This window comes from Diorhabda sublineata, chromosome X (genome assembly GCF_026230105.1).
Source record: "Diorhabda sublineata isolate icDioSubl1.1 chromosome X, icDioSubl1.1, whole genome shotgun sequence".
Lineage (NCBI taxonomy): Eukaryota > Metazoa > Arthropoda > Insecta > Coleoptera > Chrysomelidae > Diorhabda > Diorhabda sublineata.
The window spans coordinates 32,568,497-32,593,088 of record NC_079485.1 but is presented as its reverse complement, the minus strand read 5'-3'; the positions used below and the strand labels follow the sequence as shown (position 1 = coordinate 32,593,088).

The following is a 24,592-nucleotide window of genomic DNA, read 5'->3' as shown; positions in this document are numbered from 1 at the left end:
GTATCCAAAAATCTGCTGGAAAAGCTCTTGTTTCAGTTTTTTCGGATTGCCATGAAGTAATCACGATCGATTTTTTGGATAAGGGTAGAACAATAGAGATTGCTATTCGACATTACTACGGGAAAAAATTAATGATAAAAGACGCGGAAAGTTATCCAAAGGTATTTCGTTTTTGCAGGACAACGCCCCTGCACTAAAATCTCATGTTATCATGCAAAAAATTCGTGATTTAAGGTTTGAATTATTAGAACACCCCCTTTATTCACTAGATTTGGGTCCGTCCGACTATCATCTCTTTCCTCGACTGAAAAAAAGTTAAAAAGGTCGTAAATTTTCTTCGGTAAAGAGGTAATAAAAGCTGTGGAGTTTTGGTTTGCATAGCAAGAAGAAACATTTTTTTTAAAAGGTCTAGAGACGTTGCAGGTTCGCTGTAATAATTGTATCCAATTAAAAGGAGAATATGTTGAGTAATAAAATATTTTGACATTGAAATTTTGTTTGGTTCTATAGTAGGCTAAGAATTCTTCAATATATCATCGTATACATGTTTATTGGTAATCTGTTGATGCGCATTTTTTTCAGCTTTTCGATCATGGTTGTTCAATGAACCGTCTTTGAAGACATTATCAAGGACGTGGAGGGTGGCTATTTATTTATTGATCTAAGAAGTGATCTGATTTTGTAGTATCAATATGCCTACTCCACGCAATTAATAACCTCATTTGATTGATTCCAAGGCCTCTTAGAAATTCTTGGAGAAAATATAAGCTATAAAATTTAGAATAATGATTTAAATGAAATCTAAAGAAAATATGCTTACCATCGAGAACATAGTGTTTTCGAGCTATCGGCATAATTCCAGGTAGCGATTTTTTTTTCGGAATATCGACAATTTCAAAATTTAATTCTTCAATTTTGGAACCAAAACGTGTTATCTTTCGTCGAAACAGATTAAAGGAATAATTAATGTGGTTTTTTAGTAATTTAGTGAAGAGATTTCAACTGAATGCTTTTGACCAATCTGATAATATTTGTTATTAGTGACAATTTCATATCGTTTTGTCTTACATATTCCAATAGGAAGGTTAATGGTCATTACTTTATTTTGGTACTTTTTTCAAAATAATCGAGCTGCATTCTTCATCATTAATAAATAACGAGATAAAACATAAAAAAATTTTGTTGTGAAACAACGTATATAAAGTATCACAATAACAAATTATCTTTTAATTGTATTTATTAAAACGCAGCCTAGCATAAAATATGAAAATTAATCTCTTATTTTAACATGTACTAATATGTAAATAGATAATTACTCGAGAATATAGGCGGATACCATTCAAAGTTTCATACTATTCAATTCTTCTCTCATCTATATTATTAGTATGATAATATTTGCTTCCATCAATCTAAATATTATACGGAATTGAACAAAACTCTGGAAATTCCTAATTATCTCGGATACCGATAAATCTGATTTGGATAAGTAGCATTTGCCGTTTACAATATAGTGAAAGAAAGAAAAATGTAGAAGCACAGTTTTCTCAATAAAATGATCAATTATATTGACATTTATAAAAAAATATTTATCGCTACGCCATGAAATAAATCAGACACTTTTATTTGTCTGCTATAGAGCAGTAAAATATATCAATCAATTGGTTGGGGAAAATACTAAAATTCCGGAATTTTTAGAACTGCCTGATACCATGAATTATACCGGGCATGGTTTCAGAAGAACTTCGGTAAATTTACTTGCAAATTCTGAAGGAGACATTCTTGCTTTAAAGCAACAAGTTTACATGCAGCAATATCCTGCAAAAAAGCAAAAAAGTACTTACGGGGGATACCTGCTAAATAATAATGTTCTTAATGAAAATGTCACGAAAATTTCGTTCGCTCTAGCTCTCTAGTGGTACTCAAATAACCACTGCTCAAAATTGCACGTTTAACATTAGTATGAATAATTATTCTACCACAAATTAAAAATATCTGGAATGCGAGAATGAAAATAACATGCCTGTACGTACTTCTTAGTTTTAGTTCTTTAATAAATTTTGTTTGTTAGTTTCATGTATAAATCGTTTAAAAATGATTTGTTGTTTGGGGGAGGCGGAAAAATCACATGTATAACATAAAAGTAAAGTGCTTCTTCCTCACTAGAATATAAACTTCATCCTCAGGAGGAACAGTAGCACTTACCTTCCTTGTTATACAAATTGCTATGATTGCGCTTCATCAGAGACGTACTGTTAATATTGTTAATTCTTACAACTATAATAATTATTCTATTTTACCAAACTGTTTTGGAGGAATGAGTTAAATTTCGTATCATTTATAGATCACTATAGTGCGCGACAATATACATTTTAAACGACGCCATCTGAAAGTTGTTCGTTCTGTATTCATTTACATTGCGTTTTGAGTGTTCCATATAGTGGAAGTGACAATTCCGCACTGCAAAATACTTTCGGAACGCTCTGGAGTAGAAAACTTTAATGTTGACAGTTGACAGTTCAACTTCGATGACTTTAGACACATCTACGAATTGTATCGAAATCACAAACACATCTACAGAGATTCCATCAACATCTAGTAGAAATATACATATTCCATATGCATCCAATTCAATAAATATTAATAATTGTCCTGGATGTACAATCAACATTACTTAATTAATATTGACATTGCAAATATCATTAAGTATATTATATTGTTCAATAAATAAAATGTTTATAATTCTCTATTATTTAATTTCTTTCCTCAGTATAATTGAAACATTTTTGGATCTTATGCGTTGTCTAAAAATGTTGTGTACGCCGCGGCTGAACTATTACTTTGTTCGAGCTCGTCTGTTGCTCGCCTCGCTTCGCTCGTCTCGCAATTTTCAGACTCCTCCAACAAAGTCCACTTTCAGTCATTCGCATACAAATAACTATTCCACAATCCATTTAATCTTGATGATTTAAAGAATTACTCGAGTAACTTTTTTGAAACATTTTTTAATCGCATAAAAATTTTCTTAATCATAGCGTTCTTTTAATAAATGTTCAAAAATACCGCCATTGACTTCCAATCGATCCATTTCTTTCTTTTTTAATATGGGCTGCAGTATTCTCAATTCGTCTAATTAGTGCATCCCGGTGTCCATTTTTATTTTGTAGACTTCATTTCTCATCCAGCCCCATAAACAAAAATCTAGTGGTGTGAGGTCTGGAGATCTTGCAGGCCAATTAATGGGACCTCCACGACCAATCCGACGCCCTGGAAAACGTTCGTCCAAATGTTGCTTGATCTGACGAGTGACATGTGCAGGAGCTCCATCGTGCTGATAGTACATCTGCATTCTAATATTTACAGGAACATCCTCTAGTAGGCTTTGTAATTCATTTTGTAAAAATTTTAGGTAGTTGTCTCCTGTGAGACGATTCTACAAAATGAAAGGACCAATTAAATAACTGTCAACCATACCACACCACACATTTACAGAAAACCGATGTTGAAAATTGCTTTCGACTGTTGCGAGGGGATTTTCGTCTTCGTCTTCTTCTACTAGATGCAGAATATTTTTTACTTCTACCAAACCTCTACCTTCGAGTAGCACGTTCAGATGATATGTTAGCACTGGGAAGCTTACCAGTCTTGCACAATTTGTCAAAAACTCTAATAAATACGTTTTTATCGGGATATCTTTGGTGTGGAAAACGTTGACGATATTCTTCAGCAGCAGCTGTATCATTTCCAATACAGAAACCATAAATAAAAACCATATTTGCATAATCTAAATTTGAATAAGTATCTGGCACTTTGCAACACCAACAATCACATAAATTCGAAATTAAACGTTCAGTTACTGTTTACTGCACACCGAGAGTTCATCAAAACGTCAGAAGTATCAAATGCCTTTGAGTTCATGTATTTGAAATTAATTATTAATAGACTAATTTTCATATGAAATTCTTATATCCAACTAATATAAAATAGTTTAAAAGTAGTACTGTAGTAATGTTAAATCAGTTAATTGCAATTTGAAAATTCGATATTCTTTCTATTAATGAATTTTAAAAAAATTGCAGATAAGTTCTTGCACGTTATCATTGCTAGCTACTCCCTCGAAACAGTAAACTAGCGCAAAGCAAATAAAGAAATGAAAGTTTAGGAACGGTCCTGAATATAGGGTCCAAGCCAAGCATCATACAGCGGCATCAGATCCGGCGACGGTAGGGAAGAGGGAAGTGAAGGGTTGGTGTAAAGGGGGCGGGCGCGAATCTAGGGTTGTCGGTGGCGGATGCTGCGCTCGGGATCTCGACGATCCTCCGATCTCAGTAACTCAGCGGCGGTAGATATAAACGGTTGTTTGTGTAATTCGGTCCAAAGAGGCGACCGTGTCCCGTAGCCCGTGTCGTCATCACCATTAAATAATAATCGAATGATTACTCGCTGGAAACTGGAGTAATAAAGAAATATGTCGGCTCCAACAGTAGGCGAGGATTCTAAACCTCCTTCGTCTCCCGAGAAGCCAATCGCTGATGGGCACTGTTCTCCGACAAAAACAGGTACTTACTCATTAAGTTAAATTAAATTTTCCCGCCAATGTGATTTGGCGCTTGTGCTCACACGAACACATCCGCGCCGCATCACAATCGCTTTTAGTCGACGCGAAAGCATGGCATGTGGTAATTGAGCACCGAGGAAACGACAAGTACATCTCCACATCGACACCAGCGAACGGCGGCGACTGGCGAGCGAGACACAGCAGATAGCGGCACCGCCACCGTATTGATTCGCCCGCCACCGCCCTGGCATAGGCACAATGCTTTTGCTAACCTACATTTTACTCAGCTATCCTATCGATTTCGTCCCTTTGATGGTAAACCTCTTACTGTGCGGCTTCGAGAACTTTTATTCGGTCATCAATTAAACATTTTGCAGATTTATAATGAAATTATCTTTAATATTCCTTGCGGTTCCGCTCAATTTATTATTCGATAAATCGTACCAATTCATCGCATAACTCATCACATCATCATCATCATTTTTTTGTTTTTTTTCTTTGGCAACAATAATTTATTGAAAACATGAAATTGTCAAAGTTCCATCAAAGTAAGCATGTAACATTAATACATATCAACAGTATATATTATAGATATTACCGATGATGACAAGGTAAATAAAAAGTGGTGTTAAGAATTACTGCAAAATAAATAAAATGAGTTGAGATCAGTATGTCCTGGGTCTACATCGTCACAATATGTATACGGAATGAAACAATGAATATTTTAAAAAAAAGAAACTTTAAATTATGTTTAATTTGACACTCATCTTTTAATGGATAACAATGGTATTTTTACGGAAGCTGTTTGATATGATCCTAATTCAATTATTTCAATTGCTTTAACCACCACAGTCGTGTTAGCTTAATATAAAATATGATTAGAAATAATTGGATATACGAGAATATATTGAAAAATTCTTAGCCTACTATAGAACCAAACAAAATTTCAATGTCAATATATTTTATTACTCAACATATTCTCCTCTTAATTGGATACGTTTATTACAGCCAACCTGCAACGTCTCTAGACCTTTTTTCTTGCTCTGCAAACCAGACCTTCACAGCTTTTATTACCTCCTCGAGACCGAAGAAAATTTACGACCTTTTAAACTATTTTTCAGTTGAGGAAAGAGATGATTGTCGGACGGAGCCAAATCTGGTGAATAAGGGGGGTGTTCTAGTAATTCAAACCCTAAATCACGATTTTTTGGCTTGGTAACATGATATTTATACGCAGGGGCGTTGTCTTGCAAAAACGAAATACCTTTGGATAACTTTCCGCGTATTTTCTCTTTAATTTTTTCACGTAGTAATGTCGAATAGTAATCTCCAGTTATTGTTCTACCCTTATCCAAAAAATCAATCATGATTACTCCATGGCAATTCCAAAAAACTGAAGCAAGAACTTTTCCAGCAGATTTTTGGACACACCAACTTCTTAGGTTTTGGAGAACTAGAGTGTCGCTATTCCATCGATTGTTGCTTGTTTCTGGATCGTAGAAATGTACCCAAGTCTCATCCACAGTAACAATTCGGCTTAAGAAGTCTACATCGTTTTCAAATCGAGTCAACATTCAAACATTTGGGGATCCATTTTGCAGCAATTTTTCTCATGTCCAAATTGGCGTGAACTATATGATGAACGCGTTAGTATGAAATATTCAGTACTTCGGATCAGATCCGTTTTAGCCCAATTCGACGACTGATAAAATCATGTCATGAACTGCATGTATATTTTCGGGGACTGACACAGAAACTGGCCTTCCCGATCGCTCATTATCTTCAATAGAAAATTTATCTCTTTTGAAGCTTGCAATCCAATTTTTCACGGAAGATATTGATCGCCAAGGATATTAAGCATATCTTCGTCAATCTGCTTACCTCTTAACCCCTTTAAATACAGGTACTTGATAATGGCTCGATAGTCCAATTGGATATCTTTTTTTTTAATTTATCACGTAACTCTGGTTTACTTTTTTGACTGATACTTCTAAGTTATTGAATTTTATATCATGTAATAATTAGAGCTTTGCATTTTTTAGGTTATCGATAGAATACCATATTAGGTTCTATAGCTTGACATAGAGCAAAGGTTATGTAAAAAAGTCATCATAAATTCAATTCTACTTTAGAGTAACCAGTTTTTTTAATATACGTAAATACCAGATAAAAGGGAACCTAAAAGATGAGATTGAAGAAGATAGGATGAAGTAATAGAAGGAGCAAATGTATTTGTTTTTCATATACATCTTCTTTCGCACGATCTTTTAATATTAAAGATCATTTTCTCTTTGATCGAATGAAAAACTGCAATATATTTAGAATTTTCTTATTTTTATATGAATACCTGGGCTTAGTGATTTGTACATCATTTTTATTTGGTTTAGCTATATTATTTATTTGACAAATATTATAAATATTGGAAAAACATCTATTTTTGTGTTTTTAGTTATACATTATCATTATTTATCTCGTTTACTTATTTTGGTAATTATCTAGATTAGGTTACACCCCTCCGATTTCGTTAAAATTTTAGTATGTTATAAAGAAAATTACGCTGAAAATTTTGATTTGATGATACACAAAAATTCATAGAATTTTATCTAATTCAATGTCAAACACGAATAAACAAAAACAAATACTAAAATTTTAACGAAATCGGAGGGGTGTAACCCAATCTAGATAATTACCCTTATTTTTTATCTGCATCAGTTTCAAAATGTTCATTTAGCGATATCGGGTACATCCCTTTTTGGGAAGAACCTTTATTAGTTACGTCTCTATCTAATACCTCTTAGCCTTGAAATCCTTAAGGACTGAAACGTATATAACCTACTCGTATTTTATTATACCCTTTAATCTTTCAACTTGATATTAAAATTAGATTGAAATACTTTGTGCTTGTTTTAAACTTATTTAATTAAATATTATTAAAATAAGTGCAATTAACTGTGTTCAAAGTTTCATTAGGTCTAAAATACGCAAATAATAAGTAGAGGCTGTGTAAGTGATATTTTCACAAAATGTTTTTTTAAGTGACAGATAGATTTTTGAAGTAATAAGGTGAGTATAATTTTTAAAATGGGTAGAGGAAAAGTTATTAATGAAAAAATTCGTTTAATCATAATAAACTTATTCAAAAATGGGAAAAAGAACTCAGAAATTCCGAAAGTTGTAAACATGTCAAATTTTCTTTACATAGGCCAAGGAGAAGCCATTATTGACTCAAATACAAAAGAAAAATAGACATAAATGGGCCAAAGAGCATAAAAATTGTAATTTTGAACAGTAGAGCTGTATACATTGAAGTGATGAGTCTCGTTTTGTTGGGTGACGATCGAAGTAGAGTTATTCGACAAAAAATGAAGCTTTCCATCCAGATTGTTTGAAACGAAAAGTAAAATTTCCGGCGACATCTGTGATTGTGTTTGGCTCGATATCTTCAAGAGGAGTGGGAAAACTGCATTTCATAAACGGATTGTCAATACTGAAAAGTACCAGGATATTTTAAAGGAATCATTGTTGCCAATAAGAGAAGTAATTTTAACCGCTGGGAAAGCCTCTATTTTTCGGCAAGATGGAGCAGCTTGCCATAAGTCAAAAATGGCCTTAAAATGGTTCTCGGACAACAATATTCCACTTTCAGAGTGGGTTTCTAGTAGTCCAGATTTATCACCAATAGAAGCACTTTGGCACAATGAAATGAAAAAGCAGTTGCATGCAAATCCAGCTAGAACTGTCATGGAATTAAAAGAAAGACTACAAGAAATTTGGGATGATTGTACTCCCGAATACTGCCAGAATTTAATAAACACCATGCATCAAAGAATTACGGCTGTTATTAAATATAAAGGGGATGGTAACTTTTAAAAGTATGTTTAATATTTAAGCTTTTCTGATTACTTTTGGTTTTGTATTTTTTTTTGGTTTGTAATTATAACATATGTTAAGACTTGTAACTCCTGTAAAAGTATCTAAAATGTTTATAGAAAATATAAAGTGCTCAAAACGAAACAATTTGCTGAAAAAGCAATAATTAGTAATTTTTTTTCAATTGGGCCAACTGAAATGAGACGGGGCTCGTGGTAAATAAGAAGTTTTTAATAACCAATGATGACTCGAATATCTTATTAATATCACTTGCTGTTGATTAAACGGGGTAGTATTTTGTATATAATCATGTACTAATTCATTAGATGAATATATAAATTGTGTCATACCCTGAGAAATATAAAAGACTCTGTAGATTGCTTAACATTGATTATTATTTAAGTAATGAGAAAAGAGTATTCAATCTGAAATCTGCGAAGTGATTATCATAAAACTACTTAATTTAGTGGATGGTTACGATCTCTTAATGGATTGTTTGCGAAAACTATTTACATAGTAACCTGCCCTCATGAATAGTTTTTATTTAAAAACAGATTCTCAGAATGATTCATGGGTCACTCAAAACTTGAGAAAAATTTAGATCATTTTTCTACGTTGATAATTATACGTATATCAATACAATGTATAATTGATTGTTGATTTTAAGGATATGCGTATACAATGCTAGAGAACGCATTTCTAAATTCTATTTTAAATTTACAATTTTATGGATACATAAATCTATTAAGAAACATTCTTCACAACAAATGATAATATTTTCGAAATCCATTTATAGTTTATTTCAGAAATGTATAGAGCAATAAAAACTCACTAGGGACCACAGATTTGAGCCACTTTCATAGTTTGGCATTGATTTCATTGTAAAAATTTTTTTTATCAAGTGCGGGTAGTACCACCCGGGCTAGGGTCAATTTATGAGTGTAGCCTATTGTTATCCATTCACTAACACTGAAAATTGTGTGCCAAAGGCGTGCCGGTAGGATACTCGTAAAAAGGAAAGAATTTTATTTTAACAGAATAAAAATTAGGCATTATGTACATAGTATTAGGTACACTTATTTTTTATTGAACATTATACATAAATTAAATTATAAAAATTCATAATATTCTTCGTCATCTAATGAACTGTCATCTCCTCTTGACGTTAAATTAACGGGTCGACGGTCCGATCGATTAAGTAGTCGATTTCCCACATTTTCTCCTCTTCTTTAATGACATGCTGGACTGCTTTTCGCCAGTTCTCTGGTGTCACCTCCTTAATGGCTTGATCAAACAGTAGCTTAACGTCTTTCATTTTTAATGTCGTGTTGTGTCTTGCTACAAATTCTTTCACTTGCGCCCATATAAGTTCTATAGGATTTAGTTCGCAATGGTATGGTGGTTTTGCGTAGCACAGTTACACTGTGTTTTTCTGCTATATCTCCCACGACGTATTCCATAAAACGATGTTTGTGTAAATTTGCTATAGTTAATAGTTCCTTCTTTATCAAATTATCTTCAAATTCCATACTTTTGGTGGTTAACCAGTCAATAATATCTTGTCTTCTTCAAGATGAAGTTGGAGTCTTCTCTATGCGTCGAGAATGATAACTTGCGTTATCCATAAGTACTACTGAATCAGCCGGAAGTTATTTCAACATTTCACCAAAATAGTCTTCAAAAACATCCGAATCCATGTCCTCGTAGTACCACAGAAAGATTAGCAAACCTTCTTTTAAAAATCCCTCTTCGCTTCCAATATGGACGATTATTAGTCTTTTCTCTTCACCTGAAGGCACCTTAATACCCGTTGACAGGCCTTCCATGAAAACTTGACTAGAACTGGTTATATTTTTGTCCTGCTACATTTTTGGTACTGTATAACCTTCATTAATCCACGTCTCATCAAGATAAAAGATTTTCTTCTGCTCCGTTCTGTACTGCTTTATACTTCTTAAGTATTTTCGTCGCCAGCAAACAATTTCATCGCTTTCCAGTAGAAGTGATTTACGGTTAAATCTTATCTAGGGTGGGTATTTCTTTTTACAAATAAAATTATACTTTTGGTGTCATCATCAAGGACTTTTACTGGTCTGCCTGGACTTTTCTTGGGAGGTTCCACTTGGCCTGCTATCTTTCTCCCCCGCAATAATTTAAAAACGATGGACTTCCCAACTCCAGTTATTCGGGAACATCGATCGACAGTTTCTTGTACAGTAAATTTCGGGTAATCCTATTTTATGCAATCGTGTACGTTAAAAAAAATAAGTTTACTGATAGTGGAGAATTATTGGAACATCTTTTCGTTGGTGTTAATGTCGCCATTTTATTACTAATCTTACTGATGCGTTAAACTAAACAAATATACTTATAAAGGTCTAAAATTTTGGGTAAGGCACCATTACCCTTACGGCGCATGGTTAAGCCGAATCTGAAATAGGGTTGGAATTAGGCAAAGGCACTAATAGAAGGTTAAACGGTATAATCTACTACCTAAGTAATCTCTACACAATATTTCAAGACCTACCTATGGCCGACATCGGAATTGAGCCGAACTGGACGGTATTCCCCATTTTATTACTCTATACCTTTCTGAAATAGACTATAGCTATAAAAATTGCTCTACTTTCGTCTTTATTTAACAAAACATTTTAATAATAGGTTAAAATTAACACACTACAATTTTAGTATGTTTGGAATTACAACTTTCGGATGAGTAAGTTGTTTCCGGAAGAGGTCGTGGATTTTCAGAAAGGGTAACCGTGTTTTTTTGAGGAGATGTTACGATAGAAGAATGATACACGGGTTGGTTCCAGTTGGATTGTTGAATTGATTTTTGATTCCATATCGTGTGCCGGGGAGTTCACTTTGTAGTAGCTATGAAATTCTGTTGCTTGTAGCTGAACTAAGGGATATAGATGAGTTTTCTCTTCGATTTTTAAATGAGGGATGATTAGTAGTTTGTGAACGTATTTTTACGTATTAAATGTTGATGGATAGAGTGACATTAAAGTACCGTGCTAAGGAAAATCCAGATTAATAAACACGATATAATATATTAGAAAAGTTATATGAGTTCCATTCTAATTTATTCACTTATTCGCGGTTTTTATAAAGAATAATCATAATATTTTCAATAGTATTCTCAAAATAGATCTCTTATTCGTTTTATTCATCAATATATAATGTAAGTATATTTTGAACATATTGAAACATATAAACACCATTTTACTTCCAGAGATCATTTCAACCTTTTCAGTTGAGTTATTTATACGTTTTATAAACAAATTTACAATCTGTTATTCCAAATTTTCCATCCGATCTAAAAAAAACAAATTTGTAGGAAATTTAATATTTAAACTGGAATATATTTTAACATTTGTTACAAAACATAATCGATTCGTTTGAAGCGATTAGATAATAATTACATAAATGGTTTTTATCACAAGTAAAAACCAGACGCTCTATAAGCTTGGGAAATATATTTAATTTAACTTCCTTATTAAAAGTGGATGGGTTTTGTAGTAATTCAAACACTACAAAACCAGACAAAATCACCATTTTTATTTTAATTTTATTTTCTCACTTGGTCGGAGGCCTTAAAATAAAAACCAACATCAAATTAAGTACTTTAATTTTAAGGAATCAACATTGTTAGTTATTCTCAGTTTTTTCCACAATACTTAACGCTATGTGAATTTAAACATTACATATAGTGGATAGAATACTTCACAGTTTCTTACTAAACTCTTTGTTCACACGGCAAGTCTTGTTGAGGAGGTTCAGTATTTTATGGCCCAGGATAACTTGATCGATATTTAACATTTTTCTTTTCACATATACTTTTTTCAATTCATCATTAAATATTCTTGACAAATCCTTTCTTGAGGTGAGGTTATTTAAGTACATGTACGATTTACTATTATTATTTTCGTTATCAGGTAAAAAGCAAATGGGATTATATGATGCAATTTGGAAGTCATAATAATTCACCTAGAAATAATAAGATGGGAATTAAATGAAGTCGGTGATGCATTTCAGTTAATCTATTTTTGACCCTATTAGGTAGTATTGATTGACTGGAATGTCACCGATTCCGAATAAACCATTAGTACGAGAGAAAGATAGCTAAAAAAAACAGAATTATTAAATAAAATTGGCTCTTTCATATATTTTCTATGCATTATCTAAGAATATACGGATATCGTGGATAAACCGAGATATGGAAGCTTGTTCCAGTGGATCCTAACTGTTGATAGTGAGAGAAAGAACTGCGATATACCTCTCTCTACTCATTTCTGAGTTGATCGTCATAACGTCAAGCTTTCGGAATGAGGAATACAACAAGTCGTGTGACTGACACACACACCGTGCTTCTAAATGAAAAAAAAAATACTGGATAAGCCCAGCACTGTCTTGAAAACTGTTATCCGGACTCTGCTCCATCGAAAAGTACCATTTGTTATTGGTTTACTAGAACTTAACGTGGTCGTACAGACATCGATTATGGTGAACGTTCTGGTTGTCCAATTGAAGTGGTTATTCCAGAAAGTCCACAAATTGTTTATATCTAATCGTAAATTGAAGTTGCGTCAGATAGTTGACACCTTAAAGATATCAGAAGGCATCGTGTTTACAATTATGTATAAAAACTTAACCACGATAAACGGGCTCATATGTTAAATAAAAAACCAATGTTTTACCAAGACATTTTAACGATTCACAAGTCAATAGCAACTATGGTTAAATTGATCCTCATCCACCATATAGTTCAAATCTGGCCCTCAGTGACTAATGGCTATTCGTTGATTTCAAAAAAAAAAGAAAAAGCAACGGCTGAAACTGAGGCAAAAGACAAATGCTTCAACAAACACGGCATCTAGAAGTTAGAGAAATGCTGGAATGATTGTGTTGTTTTTGAAGGAGATAATATTGATGAATAAAATCAATTTTTGTCAAAGAAATGTGTTTTTCTCAGTCACACAAACTTATTCAGGTAGAGGAGGGGAATAAAAAGTTTTAATTTCAATATCGAGTAGAGAAAGGTAGGAAGTGGTAAACCGATGTTTTTTCTTTCTCTTCCAATAGTCCAATTCCTTTTATATGCCATTTTCTCTATTAACTCTATGGGTAAATCTTCATTTTTACGAACGAAAAATAAAAATTCCATACCGTTTTAGTTTGGATCAAATTTCAATTTAGTTCTATTTATATATACATAAGTACAAAATTCATTTGCCAGACATCAATTCAGTTCCTTACTCAAGAGCCAGGCTGATTTATTGCTGTGACGTGATATTATTGCTGTAATTAGACTCATATAGCGACAAGCCTGTGTATATGGTAAACTAACAATTCGGAGTTGGGGAAAATTGTAGGAATGGTAGGATGGAATGGTAGAGCGTAATATTTCATATGTGCTATCTAATCTACTATGGGCTACTATAATAGCGTACTGTTAAAAGCACGAAGTGTTTACATTATGCAAGACCCTGAATACTATTATTGCCAATTAATTTTAATGCATTAATAAAACATTCTTTTCATTTATAAGAATAGCATCTACCACAATAATGTCATGACTAAAAATTATAATTAAAGTCAACCGGTAACCAGGATATCTGCATATTCCTGTTACAGGAAAAGCTATATTAAAGAACAAACGTTCTTAGATAAAATTTTTTATTGTCGAAGTATTTACGTATCCATGTGAATAAAGAAAAATAAGGTAATGTCATAATTATTTTGATATCAAGTTATTCAGCAAATAACTATTACAAAGCGTAATCATATTGTTATTCATGCCTCAACTTTATTTTCGTTGAGGGCTTACTTACAAAATACATCATTCTTGAGTATCTGTATATTTCAGCGTTTATTCAAGGTAATACGTATTCACTCTTATTCCTGATACTTTGCATAGGCAGGTGAGTTAATTCCAAAAATATCTATCAAAACTTAGAGAGAAATTTGGGAAAATAACTAAAATATTTTTTAAAACATTGAAGAAAAAATACTTATCTTAAGAAAACAAATGAACCCAGATTGACACAAAAATCTATTAATATATTTTTATATAAAAACATTTAGAATGAAATGAAACTGCACTAAATATTACTAATAACAAATAATTTTACTCGTGACAAATATCTTATGCAAAATTGAGGGGCACACCTAGTGTGACAGCCTAAAAAAGGCAATTTTTAGGCATTAAAAAAAACTAGTAAATCAATCGTTTTAAAATTTCGAGGATATATTTATACATGTTTTGAAAATACACAGTAAAATTTTTGAAATAAAATATTAAATATTTTTAAAATGACATGCGATCTCCTGCGGCGCCAAAAAAAGGTCCTCCACTACTGGAGTGATTGCAGCCTACTCCGTTGATAAAACCTAACAAAAAAAAATTCTCGTTAAACTAAAACATATGACACTCGGGCGAACAAAAAAATAAAAAATCGACAAAATGGCGGCATGTTGAAAAAAAAAGTTAAATTTTACCCAACATTTTGGTCGTTTTTGGCCTGCCGAAATTCGATTTTTGCTAAGATCGAAAAACTGGAGAGTCATCATATGGAGAACTATATAGAGAAGATGCAAAAAACATTTGATAGCGGTCGCATCATTTGTCTCCGTAATAGCAAATTCGAAAAATACTGTTACAAGAAAAACGCGTTTAAAAATAAAATAATCGTTTTCACTGTTATAAATGGATTAAAATCATACTTATCTGGCTCCGAAAATACGTGACGTGGTAGTAAACGAAAAATATACCGAAATAATTATACTTATATATTTCTGTATACCTGGAGGATCACAATAGAGACCGGAATCGTATTACAAAGGTTGGAATAGACGGCAGACTCCGAACTGCCGAGCGGCTACTCTTTTAAATGGCTGTAACTCAAAAACTATTTAAGACAGAGGTTGCCAAAGTGGTCGATATCGGTTTCCAAGGAGTCGACATAAACGAAAACTGTTTTTGGGGGTCGACGACGTCTAAAAATCGGCCCGTATTAACTAACCCGAGTTCTTATTTAAATTTTTTTAGATACTGTATAACTTGTTCTAGGGGTACCGACTTGTTATGAGAATGACTAATATTTTAGTAGGAAGTATCATTCTTGTACTTTTAAAAAAACTTAACAATCGATAAGCGTGCACACGTACGTAAAAGATGAATAACTTGACTAGTTAAAAAGCGTGAAAAATTCCTGTAAGATAATGTTTTTTCAAAAAATAATTCCTACTCAAGTATTCTTACGTAACTTGTATTATTAATTATTAATTACACTTGATATTTACTGAGTTTTATTGTACACACACCTCCAAAAGTCTTGGCTCCCCTTGTTTATTTGTCGCATGTTTATTTTAATTTCAGCATTTATTGTTTATAAATACCCTCTTATCTTATCATACAAATAAAAGCAATTAGGAAGCAAAAACTTGTTTTCGTATGAAAATATTCAGAATTTTGTGAAAGAAGTCAGTTTTGAATTGTAGTGTGTCTAAGATGCCAGGAAATCCGATTTCTCAATTTGATCGAGCAAGAATTGTGGCCCTACACCAAGAGGGTTTCTCAAATCATGAGATTGCTAAGCGTTTAAATATGCCGCGAACTTCGATAAGGCAGGTAGTGACCCTTTTTCAAGAAACTGGTGGCGTTGCACGAAGGTCGGTGTCTGGTCGACCTAGAGTGACTTCAGAGAGGGAAGATCAGTATATGGCTAATTTAACTTGAAGAAACCGAAGAATAACGGTAACAGCCCTTCGAAGTCATTTTTTGCATACCTACCGAAGAGTAATTTCGAGAAGTACCATAAGAAGGAGGTTACATTCTTTAAATCTCAGGGCAAAAAGACCTTTAAGGTTACCTAGACTTCTACCTCGACATAGAGCTGAAGGTCGCCAATGGGCGGAAGAGCACTGGAATTGGCTTTTACCCCAATGGTGCAACGTCTTATTTTCTGACGAGTCACGATTTGGCCTACAGAGTGATAGTCGCTGGGAAAGAATTTGAAGAGGCCCAGGTAGACGAGAGCGACTAATTTTCGCAAGAGGCGTTGTCCCTTATCAAGGTGGATCAGTTATGTTTTGGGGGAGTATAATGTATTATCGCCGCACTCCCCTTATTCTTATTGAGCGAACAATGACCGGTGCCATATACGCTCAAAACATTATCCAAGCAATCGTACAACCTTTGCGCAACGAATCTGGAGCAAATTTCTCATTTTTCAAGATGATAATGCCAGACCACATCGCGTACCAAGGTTATAGAATATGCTACAAGAGGGAAATATCCAAAGATTAAACTGGCCAGCAAACTCGCCAGACATGAATCCCATCGAACATGTATGGGATTATCTTGGCAGAGCAATATCCAATAGAGAAAACCCCCCTTTAACTCTCCGGGACCTAACTGCAGCTGCTCAAAAAGAGTGGAGCAATATGCCCAATAATGTTATTGATGAGCTAATTCGTGGCATGCCAAGACGCGTTGGAGAATTAATTACAAGAAGAGGTGTAAACACAAGTTATTAAGTTATGTTATTTCCAGTATTAACATTTTTTTCTTAAAAAAAGATTTTATTTTGTTTTTTTTTTCGGTTTTATTTTACAAAATTCTGCTTATTTTTACACGAATACAAGTTTTTGCTTTGTAATTGTTTTTATTTGTAGGATAAGATAAACAAGTATTTGCAAACAAAAAATCCTCAAATTAAAATAAACTTGCGTATATTTACCAAAGGGGGCCAAGACTTGGAGATGTGTATATTTATTTTCATAAATTTTAATGACTAAAGAATGTTAAGTTCACTCACTTAACCAACCGCAAAGTTTCTAAATTAGTAAGTATTTTGTATCAATAGAAAAAAAAATAAAGATAGAATTTTTTAATTAATTGTAAAGTAATTACGGGGGTCTCAGATATCAGTTCAGTTAAGAAAAGGGGTTTCTTGCCTAAAATTTTAGTATGGTATTTTTAGAGGTATAACCTATCGAAATATGGAAAAAAAAATCGATTTTTTGAAAATTTCACCACACTAGGTGTGCCCGTTGAGTTCAGTACCAGTCATCTAAATAACAAAACACAAAAAACAACAATAGTAAACTTTCAGTAAATACGAAGGAAAACAAAACAAAAATTTAAAAAATAGAGAAGAAACAAATATATTTAGACTGACTTTTTAAACCATATTGTGGATTCCTTAATAGTTAGAAGTAACCGTTATATTATTGATTTTGCATGTTGAATAGGTTGGTTATTTATGTGATAATAATTGACTCACTTAATAAATTCCTTTAAAACCTAATTTGTTTCATTTGAATAAAATAAGTTCACGATATAAATAAGAAATACGGAACGAAATTATCCAACTTTTCAAAACAGAAACTACATGATCTTTAATAGTTGTATTCACTGAGCTTTTTAAATGTTCTAAATCTCCTTAATGTCTACTTTCTCGAGGATGAGAAACGTTTATCTTGTGTACTTTGATCATATTATTTGTTTTTCTCTCAGAGCCGTTGTTTAATATGGATTAACAGTTTATTCGTTTTAAACAATCAACCTATGACCAGTTTATGTAAGTACCTAAGCTAAAATTTAAACATAATGTTCAATTTATGACTTATATCTCAATAAAATGCATTTTTATTTTCACTGCCTCAGTAATAAAACGTTTAATAGATTTTTGATCTATGTGAAATTAATTTTTGATGATTCATATAACATTTTGATGTTGAATACAACATTCCAAAAAACATAACTTCCAGAACCGTCTTTATTTCTAATATATTCCATTTCGTTAGTAGTTCTATCGAGCATTTCGTGAAACTGGTCGAAACTTATGAAATTCAGATATGTTTCATACCGTAAAGAAATTGCTTCAGCACAGGGCATCTTCCAAACAAACAAACCATCAATTCTCTTGAACTGACTGCTTGTATTAATATTTAATGTAGAGACCACTTGAGCCAATTCAGGTGAAATGTTTTATATCGGAGAGCTTCGACATATTTCTAATACTTGATTCTTCATTAAACGCAAGTTTCTGTTCTTTTTCATAATTACACGATTTTTTTTTGTAATCTCGATACAAATATATATGGATGGACATCTTCATAGTTTCGATATATTTATGTAATTTTTAATTAAAGCAAGTCACAAGTTTGTTAAATGCTTGATTCAAATTTAGGTTATAAAATAACCTAATGTTACATTCAAATTAATTTTATATTTTATATAATATTCTAATATTCACAAGTATATGTAAATAAAGTTAATTGCGAGGGTTTAAAAATAAAATAATAATTAATCATATTGTTAAGGAAGTATCGAGAATTGATATGTACCACCCGTTTAAACGAATTTAAATGGTATCCAATTAGGCACATCATCTATATTCTCGTGGAATCTGACCAGAATCTATCATAAAGTTTCCTTAAAGGCTTTCTTTTAAAGTTAATTATACATATTCTGTATTCCACTGAGCTGTAATTTTTTAGATAGTAATATAATAGCTAACATAATCGGTAATAACCTGGTATAAAAAAATTGAGGAACTTAAACCTTAATGCTGAGCTGTAAGTAGAAAATAATTAGAAAAAATTGTTGAAAGTCTGTTCTAAAGTTCTGTCTAAGCAGTTATAACTTTGACGTTTAAAGTGAACATTGATCGTCAAAAAAACGCGCAGAAAGCTTAGTTTGATGAAAAATACTTAAAAGAAGAAAAAACCAAAAGCTTTCAAAGTTGTTCAGAAAACTTTCAAATTGCGATGTATTGAAAAGTTCCTTAATGGCGAACAGACTGAGCTATTGAAGATAAGTTTAAATATATTTCAAAATATACATGATTGATATTATAACTAAAAAGAAAGCATTAATAGATTAATTTCAGTTTCTATCATAATTTCACCATTTATTGAAAATGTATAAATAAGTGCCTCAATGTTTTAAATTATTGGAGCCAAATAATTTTATTCGTACAGAATAAGAATTAAGATGTATTTTATTTTTTTTTATTTAATTATATAATATTTTATATTATTTAAAATGTTGAATTATTCTTTTCATTCGAATATTTTTCATTTAAAACGTATATAATTTGATGAATGTAATGAATAAGATTACAAACGATATTTGCTGGTATGGCATATTTAGTAGAAGTGGGATTTTCGTGTAAAATTTGCTTGAAAGCTCAATAGAGAACAAACTACAAGAACGTCTTGATGAGGCTCTTATAAGATGAAAGATCAGCTCCTTTGATTTTTCAATACACAATCAGGTAGTCAATACTGAACCTTTGTGCAAATAATTTAAATAACAAAAAACTTTTAGTATTTAGATAGGTGTAATAAGAGCAAATAAAATATAAAATAAACTTATCGAAATTGAGGCTTAAACAAAAGCTAACAGGATTTGTAGGCAATTTAACATAGTCTCATTTTCATAATGCAGACTAATGGCAGCTTTACTACAAATAATGAGATATATTTATAAATAGAGACCCGGTCGTTCAAATCATGTTTATATCGTTAATCACGCTCTTTTATTGGTCAAATTATACAGGAAATTTATATGTGACAGATGAAAAGGGACATATCCTCAAACTTCATTACCATTTCTGTATACACAACATAGTTATTAATTGCATTAGAATTTCAAGTGAAAATTACCTATTATTCTTTAAATTTGTGCAAACCAAACTAAAACTAATTGCTGTTTTATTAGTATTGAAAGCTATATTGGGATTAAATAAAAATAATTGTGTGAAAATTGGTGAAAAAGTGAAAATGCATGATCTTTTCTAAAAAATATATTTTAATATTTTAAAAAATTGTCTATAACAACTTATGGTTATCCAGGATTCTTCAATTCCTTCATGCAATAAACTATTACAGCTTAATTTATTCCAGTATAATCCGCTTCAACCCAAATGTCGATCCAGCGCAGCTACGAGGATATATTGAAAAATTCCTAACCTACTATAGAACAATATTTCAATGTCAAAATAGTTTATTACTCAACATATTCTCCTCTTATTTGTATACATTTATTACAGCAAACCTGCAACGTCTCTAGACCTTTCAAAAAAAATGTTTCTTCTTGCTCTGCAAACCAGACCTCCACAACTTTTATTACCTCCTCGCTACCAAAGAAAATTTACGACCTTTTAAACTTTTTTTCAGTTGAGGAAAGAGATGATTGTTGCACGGAGCCAAATCTGGTGAATAATTTTTTGCATGGTAACATGAGATTTATATGCAGGGGCGTTGTCCTGCAAAAACAAAACACCTTTGGATAGCTTTACGCGTCTTTTCTCTTTAACTTTTCCAGCAGATTTTTAGACACGAAACTTCTTAGGTCTTGGAGAACCGGAGTGTCGCCATTCCATCGATTGTTGCTTTGTTTCTGGATCGTAGAAATGTACCCAAATCTCATCCACAGTAACAATTCGGTTTAAGGAGTCTACATCGTTCTCAAATCGAGCACAGATCGAACGCGATTCTTCTACCCTTGCACGCTTTTGGTCAGTATTCAAACATTTGGGGATCCATTTTGCAGCAATTTTTATCATGTCCTAATTGACGTGAACTATATGATGAACGCGTTCGTATGAAATAGTCAGTTTAAGCCCAATTCGACGGTCTGATAAAATCATGTCGTGAACTGCATCGATATTTTCGGGGACTGACACAGAAACTGGCCTTCCCGATCAGTCATCATCTTCAATAGAAAATTTAAAATTTACCTCTTTTGAAGCTTGCACTCCAATTTTTCACGGAGGACATTGATCACCAAGGGTATCAAGCATATCTTCGTAAATCTGCTTACCTCTTAACCTTTTTAAATACAGTTTTAAATATAATTTTTCGATTTTCACAATATCTTTTTTCTTTATTGCGTAACTCTAGTTTACTTTTGTGACGTCAAACTTTACACTGACACTTCTAATAAGTTATTATTGTTCGTTTATATGGTAACGTAATATTTGATTATGCAAGGAACTGGTCTGGGCTAACTAGATATCAATACATCCTCGTATATATAAAATTCTCGTGTCACAATTTTAGTTACCATACTCCTCCGAAACGGCCTGACCAATTTCTATCAAATTTTATAGTCTGCGAATAGGCTACTATCTATTTTTCATACCCCTAAGTGATAAGGGTTGTCCATCCCTAACTGACGCAGTGTGCAACATAAAAAAACAATCATCCATGGCCACAGTGTAAAATTATCATCTGGGATGAATGTTCCACGTTCAACGCTGATGTAAGTACAATACAGTACAGCTGAAACTACAGCTGAAAGTAACTATGTGCGTTCAAATACTTCAAGATCCATCCGCTGGAACATTCTCAAAACAACTCTTAGATATCGGCGATGGAAAAGTTACTATAGATTAAACTGGATGCGTAAAATTACCGACCGATTTCTGTACATTAAACAAATATTTCCCGATGTACACACACAGTATATAAATCATGAATGGCTTGCAGAAAGAGAAATTTTAGCGACAAAAAATGTGGACGTTGACGATTTGAATCTGAAGATACAATAGTATGCGATGCAATTTTCCAACAGAGATTTTAAACTCACTGGATTTGCCAGGCATGCCACCGCCTAATTTACAACTGAAGGTTGGATCTCCGATTATTTTGCTTCGTAATTTGAACCCGCCACGGCTGTGCAACGGTACGCGATTAGTCATTAAAAAATTAATGAAAAACGTTATCGAAGCCAGCATTTTAAATGGCAAGTTCCGAGGTGAAAATATATTAATACCTTTAATCCCTATTAAACCTACAGATGTGCCAATTCAATTTAAACGTATTCAGTTTCCGATTAGATTGGCATTTGCAATGACTATCGCACATTATACCACATCCTTACACACTTACAATAAGTTAGTTATTTTTTTTTTCTACACTAGAAATTCCCTAGAAATAATTTATATAGCAAAACAACGTTTGCCGGGTCAGTTAGTATTTTCAAAAAATTGTCTATCACAACTTATGCTGATTATCCAGGATTCTTCAATTCCTTCTAGCAATCAAACCATTACAGCTCAATTTGTTTCAGTATAATCCGCTTCAACCCAAATGCAGGATACTCTTTATATACTATTTATTATACCAGTACGTATTGATGTAAAATTGAGTAGGTAATTGAATAAAAAAAAGTACAAAAATATGTAAGTCAGTTACATACTGGTTAAATGACCCATTCCAAATGATTTGTTTTGTATAAGTTCGGATTTTATGTCGTAGAAATCCGATTGAAAAATTCTCCAACGTCTTTAATTTGAAAAATAAGACAAAACATTATTATAATGTTAACTTTTCAAAGGCATTCAGACATTTTCGAATAATTTCACAGCTGTATAAATTGAATATGTTCGATCGCAATGGAACCTTTCAAATACAACTTTGATTTTGTTCTCTAATACAAACCCAAACCGAAAATCACACTCGGTGATTATTGTACTACTTTAAATTATTTTACTTAATTTTAATGTTCTCTCTTGCTCCAATTTATGAAATTAATTTATGGACAGTTAAAATTTGACAACTTCTAGAACAAGTTCTACTTAGAAAGTTTATTAATGGTATTTTCTTAAGAAGATTCCTTGTTTTTTTTTAAAGTTTATTTCGAAAGGATCTCAATATTTTGAAAAGTTACGGAAATAAATTCCTGGCATCTAATTTAGAATCACGTTCACGTAGAGATTACGCTGGAGAAATTTTATAACAAGAAAAGGACGGTTGAACCGAATAATGATGAAATCAGAAAACCGGAAGATAATTTCATTAACCAGGGTTTTTCGAGTTTACGCGTTATAATGGCTTGCAGATATAATTTATATGCTAAAAAATGGATTTAATATTTACATAGTTGCTCAATGAATAATTAGATATCTGTAACTGTTTCTACACGTGCAACATTTATTGAAAATTAATTAATGTTGATTTACCTTGACGTCAAGTATTATAAATCATAATTATTGGCCAATATTTTTTGAATTAAGCACTTAACTAACTCATATTAAGCTTAGGAGATATTAAAATTTGATCTCCAGATTATGTATTAACTGAAATCTCTACTATACGTATATTATTGCATGTAGAGTAAGTTTTAGATTGAAACCATTCGGAGTGAAAGTAAAATGCTAAAGAAATAACTCTCAGAATGGAAAAAAAGTTTGGATACGGTATCCAAACTTTTGTTCCATTCGGTATATTTTGTTCTAAATAGCACTATGCAATAGGTGAGTACGATTAACTCAATTGAAGTTGAAATTAACATTAAGTATAGGAAAAGGAAGCACCAAATTAACAACTCCTTTATAAAATCGCCAATCAAGTTTAATTTTCTAATCATTAGACCAGAAACTCTAACGTAACCGATTGGAATTAACAAGTAGATAGGTTTACAGGGGATGCTAATCATTACTCCCCGAATAGAAAGAAATTTCTTTAAATATAAATATTTTTAGATTTTTTTTGGAGTTGAATAACGAGGAAACAAACAAAAAAGCGAACAAAAGAAATTTCATAATTAAATCAATATTATTTGTTACAGGAGATGGCACAGAAGAACAACAGTTTACCTCCGAGAAAGTATCGGGGTACGAGACCAATTTATATTTATACTCCGAGGAAATGGAGGACAGACCTCGAGTATCAACTCTCATCAGTTCCTTGGCCAATTATTCTAATACTATACCACCAGCTTCAAACGATCCCGACGCGAGACCTGCAGGAGGTGGTGCACGTATGGGTACCCTTATAGGTGTTTATTTACCCTGTATTCAGAATATTTTTGGTGTAATATTATTTATTCGCTTGACGTGGGTTGTTGGTACAGCAGGTGCCTTACTAGGTTTCCTAATAGTTTTATGTTGTTGCTGTGTTACTATGTTGACTGCCATCTCGATGTCTGCTATCGCCACGAATGGTGTGGTACCTGGAGGAGGTAGTTACTTCATGATATCCAGATCGATTGGACCTGAGTTTGGTGGAGCCGTCGGTATGCTTTTTTACACTGGCACTACCTTAGCCGGCGCTATGTACATTGTTGGAGCTGTCGAGATTGTACTGGTTAGTGATCATTTTCAAAAACATTTTTGGGTTATATATTTAGTAATTTTTTTTCAG

General features: G+C 32.6%; 1 protein-coding gene across 3 annotated transcripts in view; it reads left to right on the top strand.

The window, feature by feature from the left end:
• Nucleotides 1-24,592, top strand: part of LOC130450958 (solute carrier family 12 member 6) — a 70,480-nt gene that overhangs the window by 28,472 nt on the left and 17,416 nt on the right. For 2 of the 3 annotated variants that reach the window (XM_056789713.1, XM_056789715.1), the window contains exon 2: nucleotides 24,018-24,535. In XM_056789713.1, coding sequence (XP_056645691.1) covers nucleotides 24,018-24,535 — 518 coding nt within the window. Of the gene's footprint in view, nucleotides 1-4,175; nucleotides 4,557-24,017; nucleotides 24,536-24,592 lie in introns of those variants that run through there. The other variant, XM_056789716.1, reaches the window with a different exon arrangement.